Here is a 15,027-nt window from a genome sequence, read left to right on the forward strand (position 1 = left end):
CAAATTGCACCAGGGAAGGTTGAGGTTGGATCTGGGAACAATTTCTTCCCCAAAGGGCTGTGGGGCATTGGAACAGGCTGCCCAGGGCAGTGCTGGAGTCACCATCCCTGGAGGGGTGGACAGACGGACATGAGGTTCTCAGGACATGGGGCAGGGCCAGGGCTGGGTTATGGTTGGACTCAATCTTGAGGGTCTCTTCCAACCAAAATGATTCTGTGATAAGAGGGGTGCCTGGATTTCAGCTCTTGCACCGCAAAGCTGTGGGGTGATGTTGGAGAGGGAACAGGGGGGTACATGCCCAAGGTGCCAGCGTTGGTGATGGGTGCTATGGGAACATCTCGGGCTGTTCCTGCCTGTTTTTTGAGGGCATCCAGTGGCTCAGGAGGTGTCACTGGCTGCTGAAGAAATGCCCATGGCTGTGGGGTCCCAGGGGTGGCTGTTTCTTGACCTTGGACTGGGGCTCTTCATGTGGCAAAACCGGTGCTGGTGTGGGGAGCAGCAGAGCCTCCTGTGAGGGAAAGCTGCTTGTCTTGAATGGGCAATCTGGGTTTTTTAAAGGCTTCATTGAGAGCTGCATGTTAGAGAAAATGCACTACTACACAGCAGCGAAGCCACACCAGCCCTCAGCTGTGAGATTTAAACACCAGAATAACCTAGAAGGAGTCAATCACGATAAGCTGTTTCATAATCTTTCCTTCAGGGTGTGTTTTGCCATCTGTTTTTGTTGGGAAGGTGCAGGGAGTGGGGGATGAGGATGAAGGATGGTGACAGAAGAGGGATGAAGTAGTTTTGGTAGGTGCGATGAGCTATTTAAAGGTGAACTCATCAGTTTTTGTCTAAAATTGTTCTTGATCATTCTTAAAAAATAATGTGTGAATATGATGCTAAATTAAGACAGTAAGATAACTGCAAAGTATGAAGTTCTCTGGAAGGTGACCACACCTGTGAAAAGATGAATTTATTGATTTGCTTTATAACTTCCGATGTTTTGGCAGTTCACTTAACTGCAGCGTTGTCATTTCTAACAGGCACTTTTGCAGAGGATCTTGCTGCGTTATGATTAATTTATCACTTCTGGTTATGCTGCTTTTTGCTATGGGTTTATGTGCATTGCTGTGACATTAGGAGTGAGTTTTTCCCGTGTCTCGATACTGCTTTCAGTTTCTGAGCGATGCCCTTTTACCGATAAGGGTGGAGGCAGCGAGCGGACACGGGGGTGATTCTGCCTCGGACCAACGGGGGGTTTGTGGTTCAAGATGATCATGTTAGCTGGAAAGAAATACAGCAACAGATTGTGATGTGATTGAGCAAGTTTTTTAAACCGAACTGATTTTTAAATGCAAGAATTCAATGGGGAAAGAGGCAGGAACTAAGGGGCAAAAGAGAAACAAGTGCAAAAAAGAGAAATTACGTGTCACTGAGGCAGAGAAGTGAGGAGATTCTAGAGTCATAGGATCATTTTGGTTGGAAAAGACCTTTAAAATAATTGAGTCCAACCATTACCCAGCACTGCCAAGTCCACCTCTACCCCATGTCCTGAGAACCTCATGTCTGTCTGTCCAGCCCTCCAGGGATGGTGACTCCAGCACTGCCCTGAGCAGCCTGTTCCAATGCCCCACAGCCCTTTGGGGAGGAAATTGTTCCTAATGTCCATTACTTTTACATTTCTTTCAGATGTTTCCTACTTACTGCACGTATTAATACCTTCCCACAATCATACGTACATTGTGATGCTGCAAATTCCAGTGGAATGTAGTGTTGCCTCAGAACATTGTTCATCATAAATAATAAATACCTGTGAGGAGAGAGACCTGGCTAACCCACAGAGACAAGTTAAGGTTGCCTCTGTGCCTATATGTCAGTTCTTATGTATGTATAGATAAACCATCTACATACATGCTTGTGTAAATATATATAAACCTATGTTTCCTAGCTAACTTGGATAATTCTACTACAGACTGGTTTCCCGTGCGCTGCTGGCCCTGAAGTGTATGGAAAATCTGGTCACACAGAGGAATCACATCAGGGATCTGCATTACCAGCCTTTTCTTTATGGCTGTTAGTCATTTATGTTTTCACTAAAACAAAGCAATAAAAGGTAATGACTAAATAATCATCAAGATCCCTCAAGTCATATAAACTACAAATATTTAACACGGTTCTGTATGTTCCCAAATGCATCATATACAAAATGCTGCCTGATAAATTTTATATAATATTTATACTCTCATTTCTTTCCCTCCATATACTTTGCTTTCACGGATGATCTTTTACCTTGAGTTTCTTCCCTGAGAAGTTCAGCCCAGCTCTGGAAGGGATAGAATCACCGTGCAGCCCCGCACGCTCACATCGCCTGCACACGGCTGATGGGCAGGATGACAAATAGGTCATCTCGCTCTGTTTCCATGTTATTGATCTTGGAAAATGTGTTTTTCTCACATTTAAACAGCTGTATTTCCTTCATGTGTATTCATAAAGAAACATCTGATGACTGCGTGAGAAAAGCAGTGTTTCTGGGGAAGAGTTTCAATGTCGGGGCATGTTGAACAATCAATCTGCACTGTAACTGCGCAGGCTGGCGGAGAGGGAGTCCTTGTGTTCCGTAGCCTGTGAGTAGCAGATGACTTATTTATTGTTTCTTCAGCATGTGGTGTGTTTTTGAATTAGAAAAAAATGCAGCGTGAGTCATTTGTCATTTCAGGAAAGCGACGGGAAAGGTTTTTATCTTCTGTGCAGTTACAAACACTTCCAAGTGAGCAGGGGATCTGGTTGGGGCTGAAAGCCCATTAGAGGTGAGCTGGAAGGGCAGGATGGAAATGGGTGGTGACTGAGCCTTCCCTGGGGAAGGACACAGGGAAAACAGAGCCCACATCCCCAGGATGTCACACCTGTCATGGGACGTGCTCCACCAAGAGAGGTGGTGGCTGAACTATCCCTGGAGACATCCCAGGCCAGGCTGGACGGGGCTCTGAGCAACCTGAGCTGGTGAAGATGTCCCTGCTCATGGCAGGGGGGGCACTGGGGAGCTGGAGAGGTCCTTCCCAACACGAACCATCTGTGATTCTTTGGGCATGGGGTTCAGAGCGTGGGACAGGGTACAAATCAGTCACATTTTTACGGATTGTGATTGTTTTCCATCGCACATCTTGCAGATGGCAACGGGAATTGCTTTAAGAGCAAGAACAGTGATTATACACCCACTGTATGGCTACATTATTACTGATCTTTGCTGTTTAACTTTTAAAGTGAATCAAACGCTCATCAAAATTGCTTTGAGTGAGTTTAGTGAAAACTAATCAGTGTCTCGCTTCCACCAGAGAGCAAAAGGCTGTTGGTAAAAGCAAACACTTCCAAACCAGAGCAGTCTCAGCCTTGCGACAATTGATATTTCAGTTTCTGTATCTCCTATCTGCTCCTTCCCTCATCTCCATTTGTTTTTAACCACGTGGCTAGGGATGTTTTTTGCTTAATTCAAGCGATAAGTGTTTTCACTGTAGGAATGATGGTTCTGGACTCGAATCATCCCAATGACCAGTGCAGGAGTCAGCTGTGATATACACTCACCAGTTAACGAGCTCTAATGATGTCCTGTCTGTGCACAGTTTGCCAACTCCAAAGCAGCTGCTTTTGAAAAATGTGGTCCTTAAGTCAGTGTCCTGCTGTGCTGGAAACCTTCTGAGGACAGGAGGGAAGGAGGAAGGAATGAATGCTCTATAAGAAATAAAACATGAAATGATGCAACATGAAATATGCCCTGAGCTTCTGCCCCGAAATGTTGCTGCTCTTTAAGTTGGGGTTCTTAGGGACATGATTCAGTGGCAGCGTTGGGTTAACGGTTGGAGGGTCTCTTCAAACCACAATGTTTCTATAATTCTATGATTCTACAATTAATGTGTTGCTGCCCTGTTATACTTCACGTTCCTCTTGCAGGCAAAGTGACCGAAATCATTACAGTGCCCACATAACTTATGCTGTCATGTCTATGTTGTGCTTGTGGCTTTAGAGGGAGCCCTAAAACTTGGACAAAAAACCCTGTGTTTTGTGCACACAAATTATGAACAATCTCAGCAGGTCTCGTTCCTGGTGCCAGAGCGAGAATGGCAGTGCCCATCTTTAACAGTGCCTGGTTAATGTCTTGCCCTTGGCCTCTGATTTGCAAAACCAGCACAAGTGGGGGTCCAGAAACTCCCAGCAAACAGAAGAAAATGGTTGTGGAGCCGCTCTCTGCTTTGCTGGGTCTTATGGAGGTCGGCACAGGGCACGGCTTGCCAGAAAGACTGGGCTAAACATTCCCCTTGGTGTGTCAAGTGCTGCAATAACATCTAATAAGCTATAGATACACGAGGATTTAATGGTATCATAGAGACAAACTACCAGCATTTACGTTTTCTGCTGAAATCAAATGACCCAAATTAAAAGAAGCGGATGGATTTAATTTAGTCTCTGATGAGCAGATGTGATATCAACAAATCCCTGTACGTCACTTGGTGTACCTGGGGAAATATACATAACAGACCTGCAGAACAAACTGATCTGGAAATTGAATAATCCTCCTTCAGAGGGGGTAAATCCCACCTTGCAATTTTCTGGGAGACTAAGGAGGGATGTGCAGCAGAGTCTTTTGGTGTGGATAGAGGCAAATGCCATAAAAGAGAAGAATTCCTCACTTCATGGTACAATATCTGATGTGGAGTCATTATGAAAATTTAGAAGCAGGACATATGGAAAGGATGCTCTTCATGGATTTTCACGACCTGATTTCTGGTAATTTGGATTGCTCTGTCTGCTGAAAAACGTTGGACGTGCGGCCTCTTCATCAGTGTCCTCAGTTCACCCAGCCTGGAACTTCTCTGGGTACCATAAGATACCTTGGAGAATAATGAGAATGGCAGTTAAAGGACTGAAGATCCTGGCAAATCCTACGTGATGATAAACATTCTGTTCCTTACTATTCCATTTGCACCGCAAAATTAGTGTTGAACTCCAAAAAAAAGGGAATATACTTTCTGTGTCTCATTTCATTACTGACGTGCAATTCTGAATATTTTTAAACATAATCTTTTGCAGCGGTTCTTTTCCGGTTTCAAAAATTGTGTCTGTTTTAGCTGTAAATAAAATGACTTGTGACATACAGGATTTATTCCAGCTGTGTAGATACTTCGAAGTGGGATGTTGAGCTCTGGAAGACAACTCCGAGTGTAAACAGCCCTTCTGCTTTTCAGTCCTTGATATCTGATTTCAGATGCCAGGGGTGACGTGAGACGCCTTCCAGGGACAATTAACGTCTGCGAGGAAAAACATGAATCCAAAATGCCCTTTTTTGGACATGTTGTCCTGCTGGGCTCATCCTTTTTGAGATGCCTCTGGGTGAACAGAGGGTGTCGTCCTGCATAGTTAGTCAAGGAATTTTGTTTGTCTGAACTTTTGAATGGAAATTGCAATTGATGGAGAGTTGTAAAATTACTTATATTGCTGGAGTTGCGAAGGTGGGATGGCTACCAGCAAACTGCAGTGCTCCTCAGCAAATTGATGTCAAGACTGATGGGGATGTGTGTGTGGGGAATATATATTTTCATATATATATCTATAGAGAGAGAGAGAGAGTCACTATTAGCATTGGACTTTCTGCTGTCAGATCTAGTTACTAATGACTTATATGTGTATATATAAGCATGTATGTGTATATATATATATATATATTCATATTACCTATTGATGTGTGTAAATATATATGCCATTGTGTGTATATATGTACACCATAAACATTTTATCTGTGCCACAGAAGCTGGTGATTGTATTCTTCTCTATTCTCTCCTCACTTTGTACTTTGAAAAGGGTGGTCACGATGTTGTTTTATCTATTTTTCTTTAAATGTCACCATGGCAGAAGAAAAGGTTAAAGAGTTTTGTTATGGTAGATGATGTTTGAGAAAGAAACTGGATGGACAAGGTGTCTTTTCTTCAGGGACCTTATTAATTTGTTCCTTGGCCCTTGACAGAGAAGTTTTCTGTAGGGAGGAGGCTGCTAATGAATAATTCACTAATTTAGAATTTCTTTTAGAGAAGCTTCAAGTTTGCATTATTACAAAAAATACACTAAAGAGCTGTACATAACTTGTTCTTGCTTTAGAGTATCAGAAAATGGTATGATAGTGAAATAGAAAAGTGGAGACAATTTAAAGTCACAATGGTTAAGGATCCATATTAGGTGTGTTTAAATGATGTGACTTGACCTGTGTGAGCAGGTTGATGTAGGCGAGTTTGTATCTTTGAAATGTGTCCAAGATCTGTAACAAATCTGCACAATTTTGGGCTGTATTTTATAAAACGCAAACAGTTTTACTTCACTTCCACAAAAGCATCAATATTTACTATCTGTTGCTCACTTTGCCTTAGTTTCTATGTTTTCCAAAACCAGGTGAAATTATTGACCTCTTTTTCTTCCAATGAACGGGCATATAGAATGTACGAGAAATAGTCATTTTTTGCTTCTTTTTGAGAAATTGCCGAAGGCGGGAAGGTCTCAGATGCCTGTGTGCTTTAAAACACAGAATTTGGGGGTTGTCCCCATAATGACTATTTGACCTGAGTGTAACTGCTCTGCACACTCTGTATTCCCTGCCCTGCATCCTGGGGCAGTTTAGGTTAGCGATGTTGGGCCCCGTTGGCTGGCTGCTCGCTGTTTCCAGCCAGGAGAGCTGTGACCGTGTCTCGGGATGCTCTGCCGTGTTTTCTTAGCGAGAAAACAGGATTTGAAATTCTCTTTGCCTTGGGGCTTCTGGCTCAAAGAGGCCAGGAACTGGTTTGAAGTGTCCTCTGCTCACCAGGCTTGAAACTCCTTTGTCAGGCTGTCCCAGCGGTAGAATTTAATTAAAGGTTGACCCTCCTTTTCTGCCGTGTTTTGTTTGGTTCTGTTCTTCTATTTCGTGGCAGGTGCAAGACCAAAGTGTACCCCGACGAGCTGCCCAACACCAGCGTGGTGATCGTGTTCCACAACGAGGCCTGGAGCACGCTGCTCCGCACCGTCTACAGCGTCATCAACCGCTCCCCGCGCCGCCTCCTCGCCGAGATCATCCTGGTGGACGACGCCAGCGAGAGAGGTGGGTTTTTGGGGTGGTTTAGCGCTGTTTTGGGGATCCCGCAGGGACGAGGGTGAAGCTTGCGGTGGCTTTTGTTGGGCTGGGCTGGACCCATCACTGCTGGGGCTGCAGCAGACAGGCTGGGGGGTACAGAAGGGGTTAAAATGCATTTACAGCGAGTAATGGAGCCAAAGGTTGGTTATCAGGTTGTAAACCATATATACGGTGCTCCTGTCCAGAGTTCTATTAATGCTTTCTTGCACTGTGGCTTATCATTTCACATTACCGTAAAAGACAGTCCCTTTTTCACGTCTCTTTCTGTCACTGTCTCTTCAAACCCCCGTTCTGTGCTTCGGTTTTCCTGATGTCCAAACCAAGCCAATTTCCCTCTATATTTGTGATTCATTTCTTTTGGTCTTGCCGTTTTTTTTCTTCTGTTAAACCCAGGCTTTAGGAGGCAAACAGTCTGCCGGTAGAACCGAGATTACCTGGAGAGGAATTGCGTGACATTCTGGGAATGGAATTAATGGAACGATGAATTTTCCTGGAGTAGCCAAGTGTATATAATGGCAAATAAAACATATAGCTGCAACCATTCAGGGACAGAGGGTGCAAGCCTTTGTTTCTGCCCTGTGTATCATTAACAAAACTCTTAATTGCTTCAGGAAACAAAGAGGCTTAATGTTTGTCTGTGAAGACTTTAGCCTGAGTAACTACAATTTTTCCTAAAAGCAAAGTTCTGGGTTCCTAAACAGCTCAAAAGGTGAAATTCATCAAAACTACACATATTTGTATTTAACCGTAGAAAAACCAGCAAAAGCGTGATCATTTTGCGCTCACTGTTCATTGATGGATTATTGCAAGGAGAGCAGTCCTGGCTTTTTACCATCTCTGTGAGGTTTTTGGGAGATGCTCCAGTAGGTGTGTGTGTGCCCATGTGTGTGTGCCCGTGTGTGTGTGCTCGTGTGTGTGTCCGGGCTGTTTCCCGTGGAACCGCAGCAGCGCAGCTCTTGCTCTTGGAAAAACCTCTAAATGTGTCAAAACGCGTTTCCCGTGTTCTGGCAAAATCCGCGCAGGACAGTCCTGGGAGGGGCCGGCACGACACGTAGACTCTCTTGTTATATTGGAAGCACTTGGCAGGTGCTGAGCTTAACTAAGAATCATGGGTTCAGTCATTTTAATTTGTAATTTAATTTTAATTTTATATTTAATGTTAATTTTAATTTAAATTTTTATTTTATCTTTAATTTTATTTTAAATTTTATTTTTTAAATTTATTTTTAAAACTTTATTTTTAATTTTAAATTTTATTTTAATTTTAATTTTATCTTTAATTTTTATTTTTATTTTATTTTATTTTAATTTTTATTCTTATTTTTATTTTTTATTTTATACTTTTATTTTTTATTTTTATTATTATTTTATATGTTTTTATTTTTATTTTCTATTTTAATTTTTATTTTTATTTCATATTTTATATTTTAAGTTTTATTTTATATTTTTTATTTTTATATTTATATTTTAAATTTTAAATTTTAATTTAATTTTATCTTTAATTTTGATTTTATTTTATTTTAATTCTTATTTTAATTTTAATTTCAATGTCAATGTTAATTCATTTTTTCTTGTTTTTCACTCCTTCCCCTGCTCTGGGGCAGAGTTCCTGAAGGCCTCCTTAGAGAACTACGTGAAGACCCTGGGCGTCCCGGTCAAGCTGGTGCGGATGGAGCAGCGGTCGGGGCTGATCCGCGCGCGGCTGCGCGGGGCCGCGGCCGCCTCGGGCCGGGTGCTCACCTTCCTGGACGCGCACTGCGAGTGCACCCTGGGCTGGCTGGAGCCGCTGCTGGCGCGGATCAAGGAGGACAGGTGGGGGCGGCGGAAAAAATAGACGCTAAAATAATTCCTTCATCTGAAAATGATTTTTTTTTTTTTTAATTTATCGGGAAGATCTAATATTTGTATCAAAATCTCTTTTCTAAATAAATGTGTCAGAAGCTTTTGGTTCCTACAGCAAGATTTCTGTTGCTGACGGTAGAACACTAATACTAATACTAATGCCAGTGATGATACCAACTTGTGCCGTTTATTTCCCCGAGCTCTGGGGGTCCCCCACCCTGAGGGGCGTCTTTGGCCCTTTGTTTTACCAGACACAACTCTGTGTGACCTCTAATATTCTCTGACGTGTGCTTTCTTTTCTCTGATTTTGTTGCTTTGCTTTTTCTTTTTTTCCACCCATTTTTCTTTTCCCCCCTTTTTTCTTCTTTTCCCCCCTTTTTTCTTCTCTTTTCCCCCCTTTTTTCTTCTCTTTTCCCCCCTTTTTTCTTCTCTTTTCCCCCCTTTTTTCTTCTCTTCCCCCCTTTTTTCTTCTCTTTTCCCCCTTTTTTCTTCTCTTTTCCCCCTTTTTTCTTCTCTTTCCCCCTTTTTTCTTCTCTTTTCCCCCATTTTCTTCTCTTTTCCCCCTTTTTTCTTCTCTTTCCCCCCTTTTTTCTTCTCTTTCCCCCCTTTTTTCTTCTTTTCCCCCCTTTTTTCTTCTTTTCCCCCCTTTTTTCTTCTTTTCCCCCCTTTTTTCTTCTTTTCCCCCCTTTTTTCTTCTTTTCCCCCCTTTTTTCTTCTTTTCCCCCCTTTTTTCTTCTTTTCCCCCCTTTTTTCTTTTCCCCCCTTTTTTCTTTTCCCCCCTTTTTTCTTTTCCCCCTTTTTTCTTTTCCCCCCTTTTTTCTTTTCCCCCCTGTTTTAACCCCTCTTTTTCCCCACTTTTCTTTTTTCACTTTTCTTTTTTTTTCACTTGTTTTCTTTTTTCACTTCTCCTTTTCCTGCAGTTTTTCCTTTTTTCCTTGTTTCTCCTTTTTCTTTTTCCCTTGTTTTCTCCCTTCTCCCTCTCCCTCTCCCTCTCCCTCTCCCTCTCCTTCTCCCTCTCCTTCTCCCTCTCCTTCTCCCTCTCCTTCTCCCTCTCCTTCTCCCTCTCCTTCTCCCTCTCCTTCTCCCTCTCCTTCTCCCTCTCCTTCTCCCTCTCCTTCTCCCTCTCCTTCTCCCTCTCCTTCTCCCTCTCCTTCTCCCTCTCCTTCTCCCTCTCCTTCTCCCTCTCCTTCTCCCTCTCCTTCTCCCTCTCCTTCTCCCTCTCCTTCTCCCTCTCCTTCTCTCTCTTCTCTTTTCTCTTTCTTCCTGCTTTCCTTGTTTTTTTTCCTTTTACTCTCCCCAACCCCCTCCCTTTTCTCTTTCTTAAGGTGTTGCCTTTTCCCCCTTTTTTTTCACGTAAAAGGCCCTGCAAGTGAGACCTGGAAGCGGCCGTGTCCCCCGCGCAGTGCCGAGCAGCCCCTGGGCAGAGCAGCATCGGAGAAGCCTCAAAATAAGCCCAATATTCAGCATAACATGAAAGCATATTTTGTTTAAAAAAGAGCCAATTTTTTGTTTGGTTTTTTTTTTTCTTTTTCCAACAGGAAAACCGTCGTGTGCCCGATCATTGATGTGATCAGCGACGACACGTTTGAGTACATGGCCGGGTCTGATATGACGTACGGGGGGTTTAACTGGAAACTGAACTTTCGGTGGTACCCGGTTCCCCAGCGGGAGATGGACAGGAGGAAAGGAGACAGGACCTTGCCCGTCAGGTAAGGACAACAGATCAAGAGCACTTGTTTATGTAGATAACAATGCTTAATAGCTAAGATTTTGCTGCGATATCAGAGAGAACACATCAGGTAGTTGTGGCACATTGCTCAGGGCAGAGAACACCGAGATCTGACCGTCCTTAATGCTGCAGCATAGCTGTCAGAGCTGAGAAAACTCATTTATATCTTCTCTTCAACATTCATAAATTTAAAATACCACCTGCTTTTTAAATTCCCCCTGTTTCTGCAAATAGCCTGTTGACCTTGTGTGTTACTGTTTTTTCATAACTTAAGGCAAATATTAGACTATATTTCGGAAATACACGTTTCTGAACATTGAACCCAAGTGTTTGGTTATGGTGGTTTACACTTCGAATGCATGCGTCTAGTGCCTAGGAAATCAAACCGATGACCATGCAAACTCAGTCAGAATGATCTAAGAGTATATCTTGAATTCCTGTGGTTGTTCCTGACTTGTTTAATTGCTCAAACCAAGGGCTGTAACAAAACCTCTAGGAAAATTTTAAATGAAGCTGAAACAGAGCACATTGAATATGTTACTTGCAATGGGTTATTTGCTCAGCTCCAATAGCTTCTGTGGTCTTCATAAAACAAGTAAAAAAGCTCTCACAAGTGGATGTAATGATTTCAAACCTCATTTATGCCAGAAAATAGCCCAAATCTGTCATTTTGTGTCCTTCAAAGCCTGGAGTCAGGGGAAGGGCTGGATTGTTTTGCATTTTAGATGTGGTTCTTGTCAGGAGCAAACAGGGTCCCAGGAGCAGGAGCATCCCGCCTCTTCTTTCCTTCTCTTGTAATGGAGTCCTACTTACAGTTAATCCAGAATCAGACACGTAATTGACTCTTAACATTATTAAAACAAAAAAATAGCTGGTTTTTTTTCCCTCTCTCCCACCAGCTTTTGGCTGGGGATTGTCTGGGCCTTTTTGGGATTCTCCAGGTACCATCAGCCCTGAGGTGTCAGAATCACGGACGGATTCTGCATGCCCAGAGGAGAGGCAGGAGAATCCCTGGTGCCAGTCAGGAATGGTTTTGGCAGCTCAGGCCACCCGAGTATTCAGAAAATGGGGGGGATAAAAATAAACAAAAGCCAAACCCATTCCAAAAATGTAGAACCAAGTTGGTGAGTTCATTGTTTTCGTGCCATGTTGCTTTCTGCATTCTGTATCGTCATTTCAGCCTGGTGCAGATTGACTATGTCCTTATTCGTATCTTTCTTTGTGATCAGTGGAATGAGTCTAGAATATACAAACATCACTGGCTTACGTGTTTATTTGCATATATATGTAATATAGCAGCTGCACTCAAATTCTGCTTTTTGTTACACTAAAAGTCTGTGTGATTGACAAAAGTTTTACTCAAAATATTTCTCTTTCATAATAACATTAGTAGATTCCTGCCTTTGCTTTCTACACTTAAAATCCTGAGGCGTGCATTTGCAAGCTCTTGAGTTATTTTCTATACAGATGTATTATTTCTGTATAACTGGGTGTGTATTTGTGGCGAAGGTCAGGACGGCTCGCTGCCGAGAGCTCAGTTTGGGTGACAAGGTGCTGCAATTTCTTTCCAGTTCCCGGACATTTGCCGAGGGCCCCAAAGGAACTCTTAGATGGCCAAGTTAGGTATTTGAGTCAAGTCTCCGCCTTTGTTGGGATCTCTGGATTTAGTGGGGAAAAGGTTAGTTGATCCAGGGACTCTGGTATGTTGTCACACAGCGCAGCTGTGCCAGAGCTTCCTTACCCACACCCCGCAGAAAAGGGACATTGCTTGACGTATTCTTAGCAAACAGAAAGGTGGGGATTTGGAAGTGTCCCTCATGCTAATTAGTGTCCCTCATCCTAATTAGTGATGCCTTGCCCTGGGCAGGTGGGGTTCTGATCCCAGATCCCTGTGTGGGTGCTGCTCTTGCTCTTCACACACCAGTCCCGGCCACTTTTGCTCCTTATTTTCTCCTTCAGGTTCTTAAACCCCAGTCTGACATCCCTTCTCTTGTTCTCATGGGTTTTTTCCTCCCTTATGTAGCTTTCTCTCAGGTCAGCGAACACCCCGAGAGCATAACCTTTCCCAGAATAGTCCAAAACGCTCGCTCTTCCCCAAAGAATCACAGGTTTTGCAAGGGCAGCAAAGCCTTTCCAGTTTGCAAATGGTCTCAGTTTAAAGGCGGTGGGTAAGGGTGGGCAGTTTTAATGATGGGGCAGCGAGTCCTGGACCTCCACCCCGAGCCCTTCTCAGTATCCCCCATCCTGGGGAAGGAGAGGATAGAAGTCAGTGGGCATTGGATACTGAATTTTTATTTATTTAAATGTACCTACAATTTTTTTACATGTACAATGATCAGAATCAAAAGTAACCCTGGGGAGCTTTCACTTCACAAGGTGTCTTTGCTAGGACCGAAACTATAAGGTGAGAACAGGAAGGGGCTGCTTAGAAGAAATCCCTGAAGAAAAGGTTGATCCTGGAGACAGAGCTGGTCAAGGGGAATGTTTCATTCTGCGGACTTCCTTAGGATCAGGTGAAATGTGGTTTTTTCAGGTGGATTTGCAGAAATCAAATCTGAACTGTGGCTTTGAATGCTGATGTGACCTGAGCTGTGGAGCTTGGAGGAGCTGCCAGGTGTAGCTTTAGGGCTACGTTCCTTACCCTGAGGGTACAGAAACCCCAGGGACTCACATCACTGGGTATATATGTATTTTTATTTCATTTGAATAGCAAAGGCTATTCATTGCTGTCCTCAGGCACTTCAGGATTTTATCCTGTTCCCATATAGTCAGTGCTGTAACTTCCACTGTCACTGGAGTTACGTCCAGCTTTGTGGACTTTCTAAATGATTAGACCTTGCCAAAATCTGTTATTTAAAGCCCATTTCTGTTCCCAGAGGGCTCTCCAGGTGCAAAACTGGGATGATTGCCCTGTGCAGAGGTGGAGCTTAAAGCTGAAGCTTCCAGCAGCTGATCCGCGGATGTGGGGAGGTCTGGAGTTGGGAGGATGTGGGCAGTGCAGTTCCCACTCAGCTGGGGCCGGTCCATTGGTGGCTGTTCATGGGTAGGGTCAGCAAAACCAACGGTCCTGCTAAACCTTTCATTCCTCTTTTGCCTCTGGAAAATCCTTGCACATTATCTGTAGTTGGCAAAACATGCTTTGTCTTCAAGTGAACTCATTTCTCCTTCTGTGGTTTTGCCTGCGGCAACAGGAAACTTGACTAAAATCAGTTGACAAACATCTTGTCTTCTTACATCTGCGGTATTGAAGACATGAAGTGTTTCTGTGCTGGGCATTTACAGGCTCTGCATGGCTTGTTTCTGGTGATGGCTTTAAACTGGAAGAGGGGAGAGGTAGATGAGATACAAGGAAGAAATCCTTCATGAGGGTGGTGAGAGCCTGGCCCAGGTTGGCCAGAGAGGTGGTGGCTGAACCATCCCTGGAGACATCCCAGGCCAGGCTGGACGGGGTCTGAGCAACCTGAGCTGGTGAAGATGTCCCTGCTCATGGCAGGGGGGGCACTGGGAAGCTGGGAATGGCCCTTCAACACAATCTGTTCTGTGATTCTATACTTGCCCTTTATTTTTTTAAGCTGAATACAGTCCAGGCTAGTATTATAAATACTACAAAACTGTATTTTTTTTCCAGAAAAATATTTTCTAAAGTATAAATTAGTTATTGAGAGAAAAAATACAAGAACAAATATTAGGAGGATATTGTATTTATCTTCTTACCAGGGTAGATTAAACTTAGAGCTGACTACATTTAACACTGCCTGGATGATGTACATCAGTGCTTGAAACTGGTGTATGATCCTTATTCCAAGCTATATAAATAGCGATCTTGTTCATTAGTGGTGTTGTCCCTGTGACATGACCTGTCTTTGAGGAGCTCTCAGCCTGGGGATGTGACCTCAGCATCCCCCCACGAACAGCTCCACGTCACCCCCTTGCTGTCCCCCCAACATCGGTGGGATGCAGCAAGCCCCATGCTCCTGAGATACTTTGATGTTCTGCAGCTCCTCCTATGGGGAGTTAAAAGTGCAGATATATGGGAATGGGAATCCTGCTTACTGCCAATAATTACAGGAATGAGAAGCAGACGTTATATCCAAAATAAAAGTGGGTTTGAATGATGATTAGAGTTAATCATAGCATATTACTATATTTGTTAGTATGACTCTGTGTAGGCAAAATATAGCTAATAGGCACAAAGCTGAGAAAGGAGCTGTAGGGACCCGTACACTTTCTAATGTCACTTTTTGAGCTGGTTTTGCAGTGGGAGCTGTGCAGATCTGTTTGTGGAACATTAAATTTACATAACAGAGAGTAGCTGCCCGCCGCT

The 15,027-nt window shown here is 43.4% G+C and overlaps 1 protein-coding gene across 3 annotated transcripts in view; it reads left to right on the top strand.

Annotated features, from left to right (window-relative positions):
- GALNT13 (polypeptide N-acetylgalactosaminyltransferase 13) overlaps positions 1-15,027 on the top strand; it is a gene marked incomplete at both ends in the record, with an annotated part of 98,140 nt that overhangs the window by 42,382 nt on the left and 40,731 nt on the right. For all 3 annotated transcript variants that reach the window (XM_080346946.1, XM_080346944.1, XM_080346945.1), the window contains 3 exons: positions 6,933-7,099; positions 8,737-8,944; positions 10,513-10,683. In XM_080346946.1, coding sequence (XP_080203072.1) covers positions 6,933-7,099; positions 8,737-8,944; positions 10,513-10,683 — 546 coding nt within the window. The remainder of the gene's footprint in view (positions 1-6,932; positions 7,100-8,736; positions 8,945-10,512; positions 10,684-15,027) is intronic.

The sequence above is a fragment of the Nesoenas mayeri genome (assembly GCF_963082525.1).
Source record: "Nesoenas mayeri genome assembly, chromosome: 6".
Classification (NCBI taxonomy): domain Eukaryota; kingdom Metazoa; phylum Chordata; class Aves; order Columbiformes; family Columbidae; genus Nesoenas; species Nesoenas mayeri.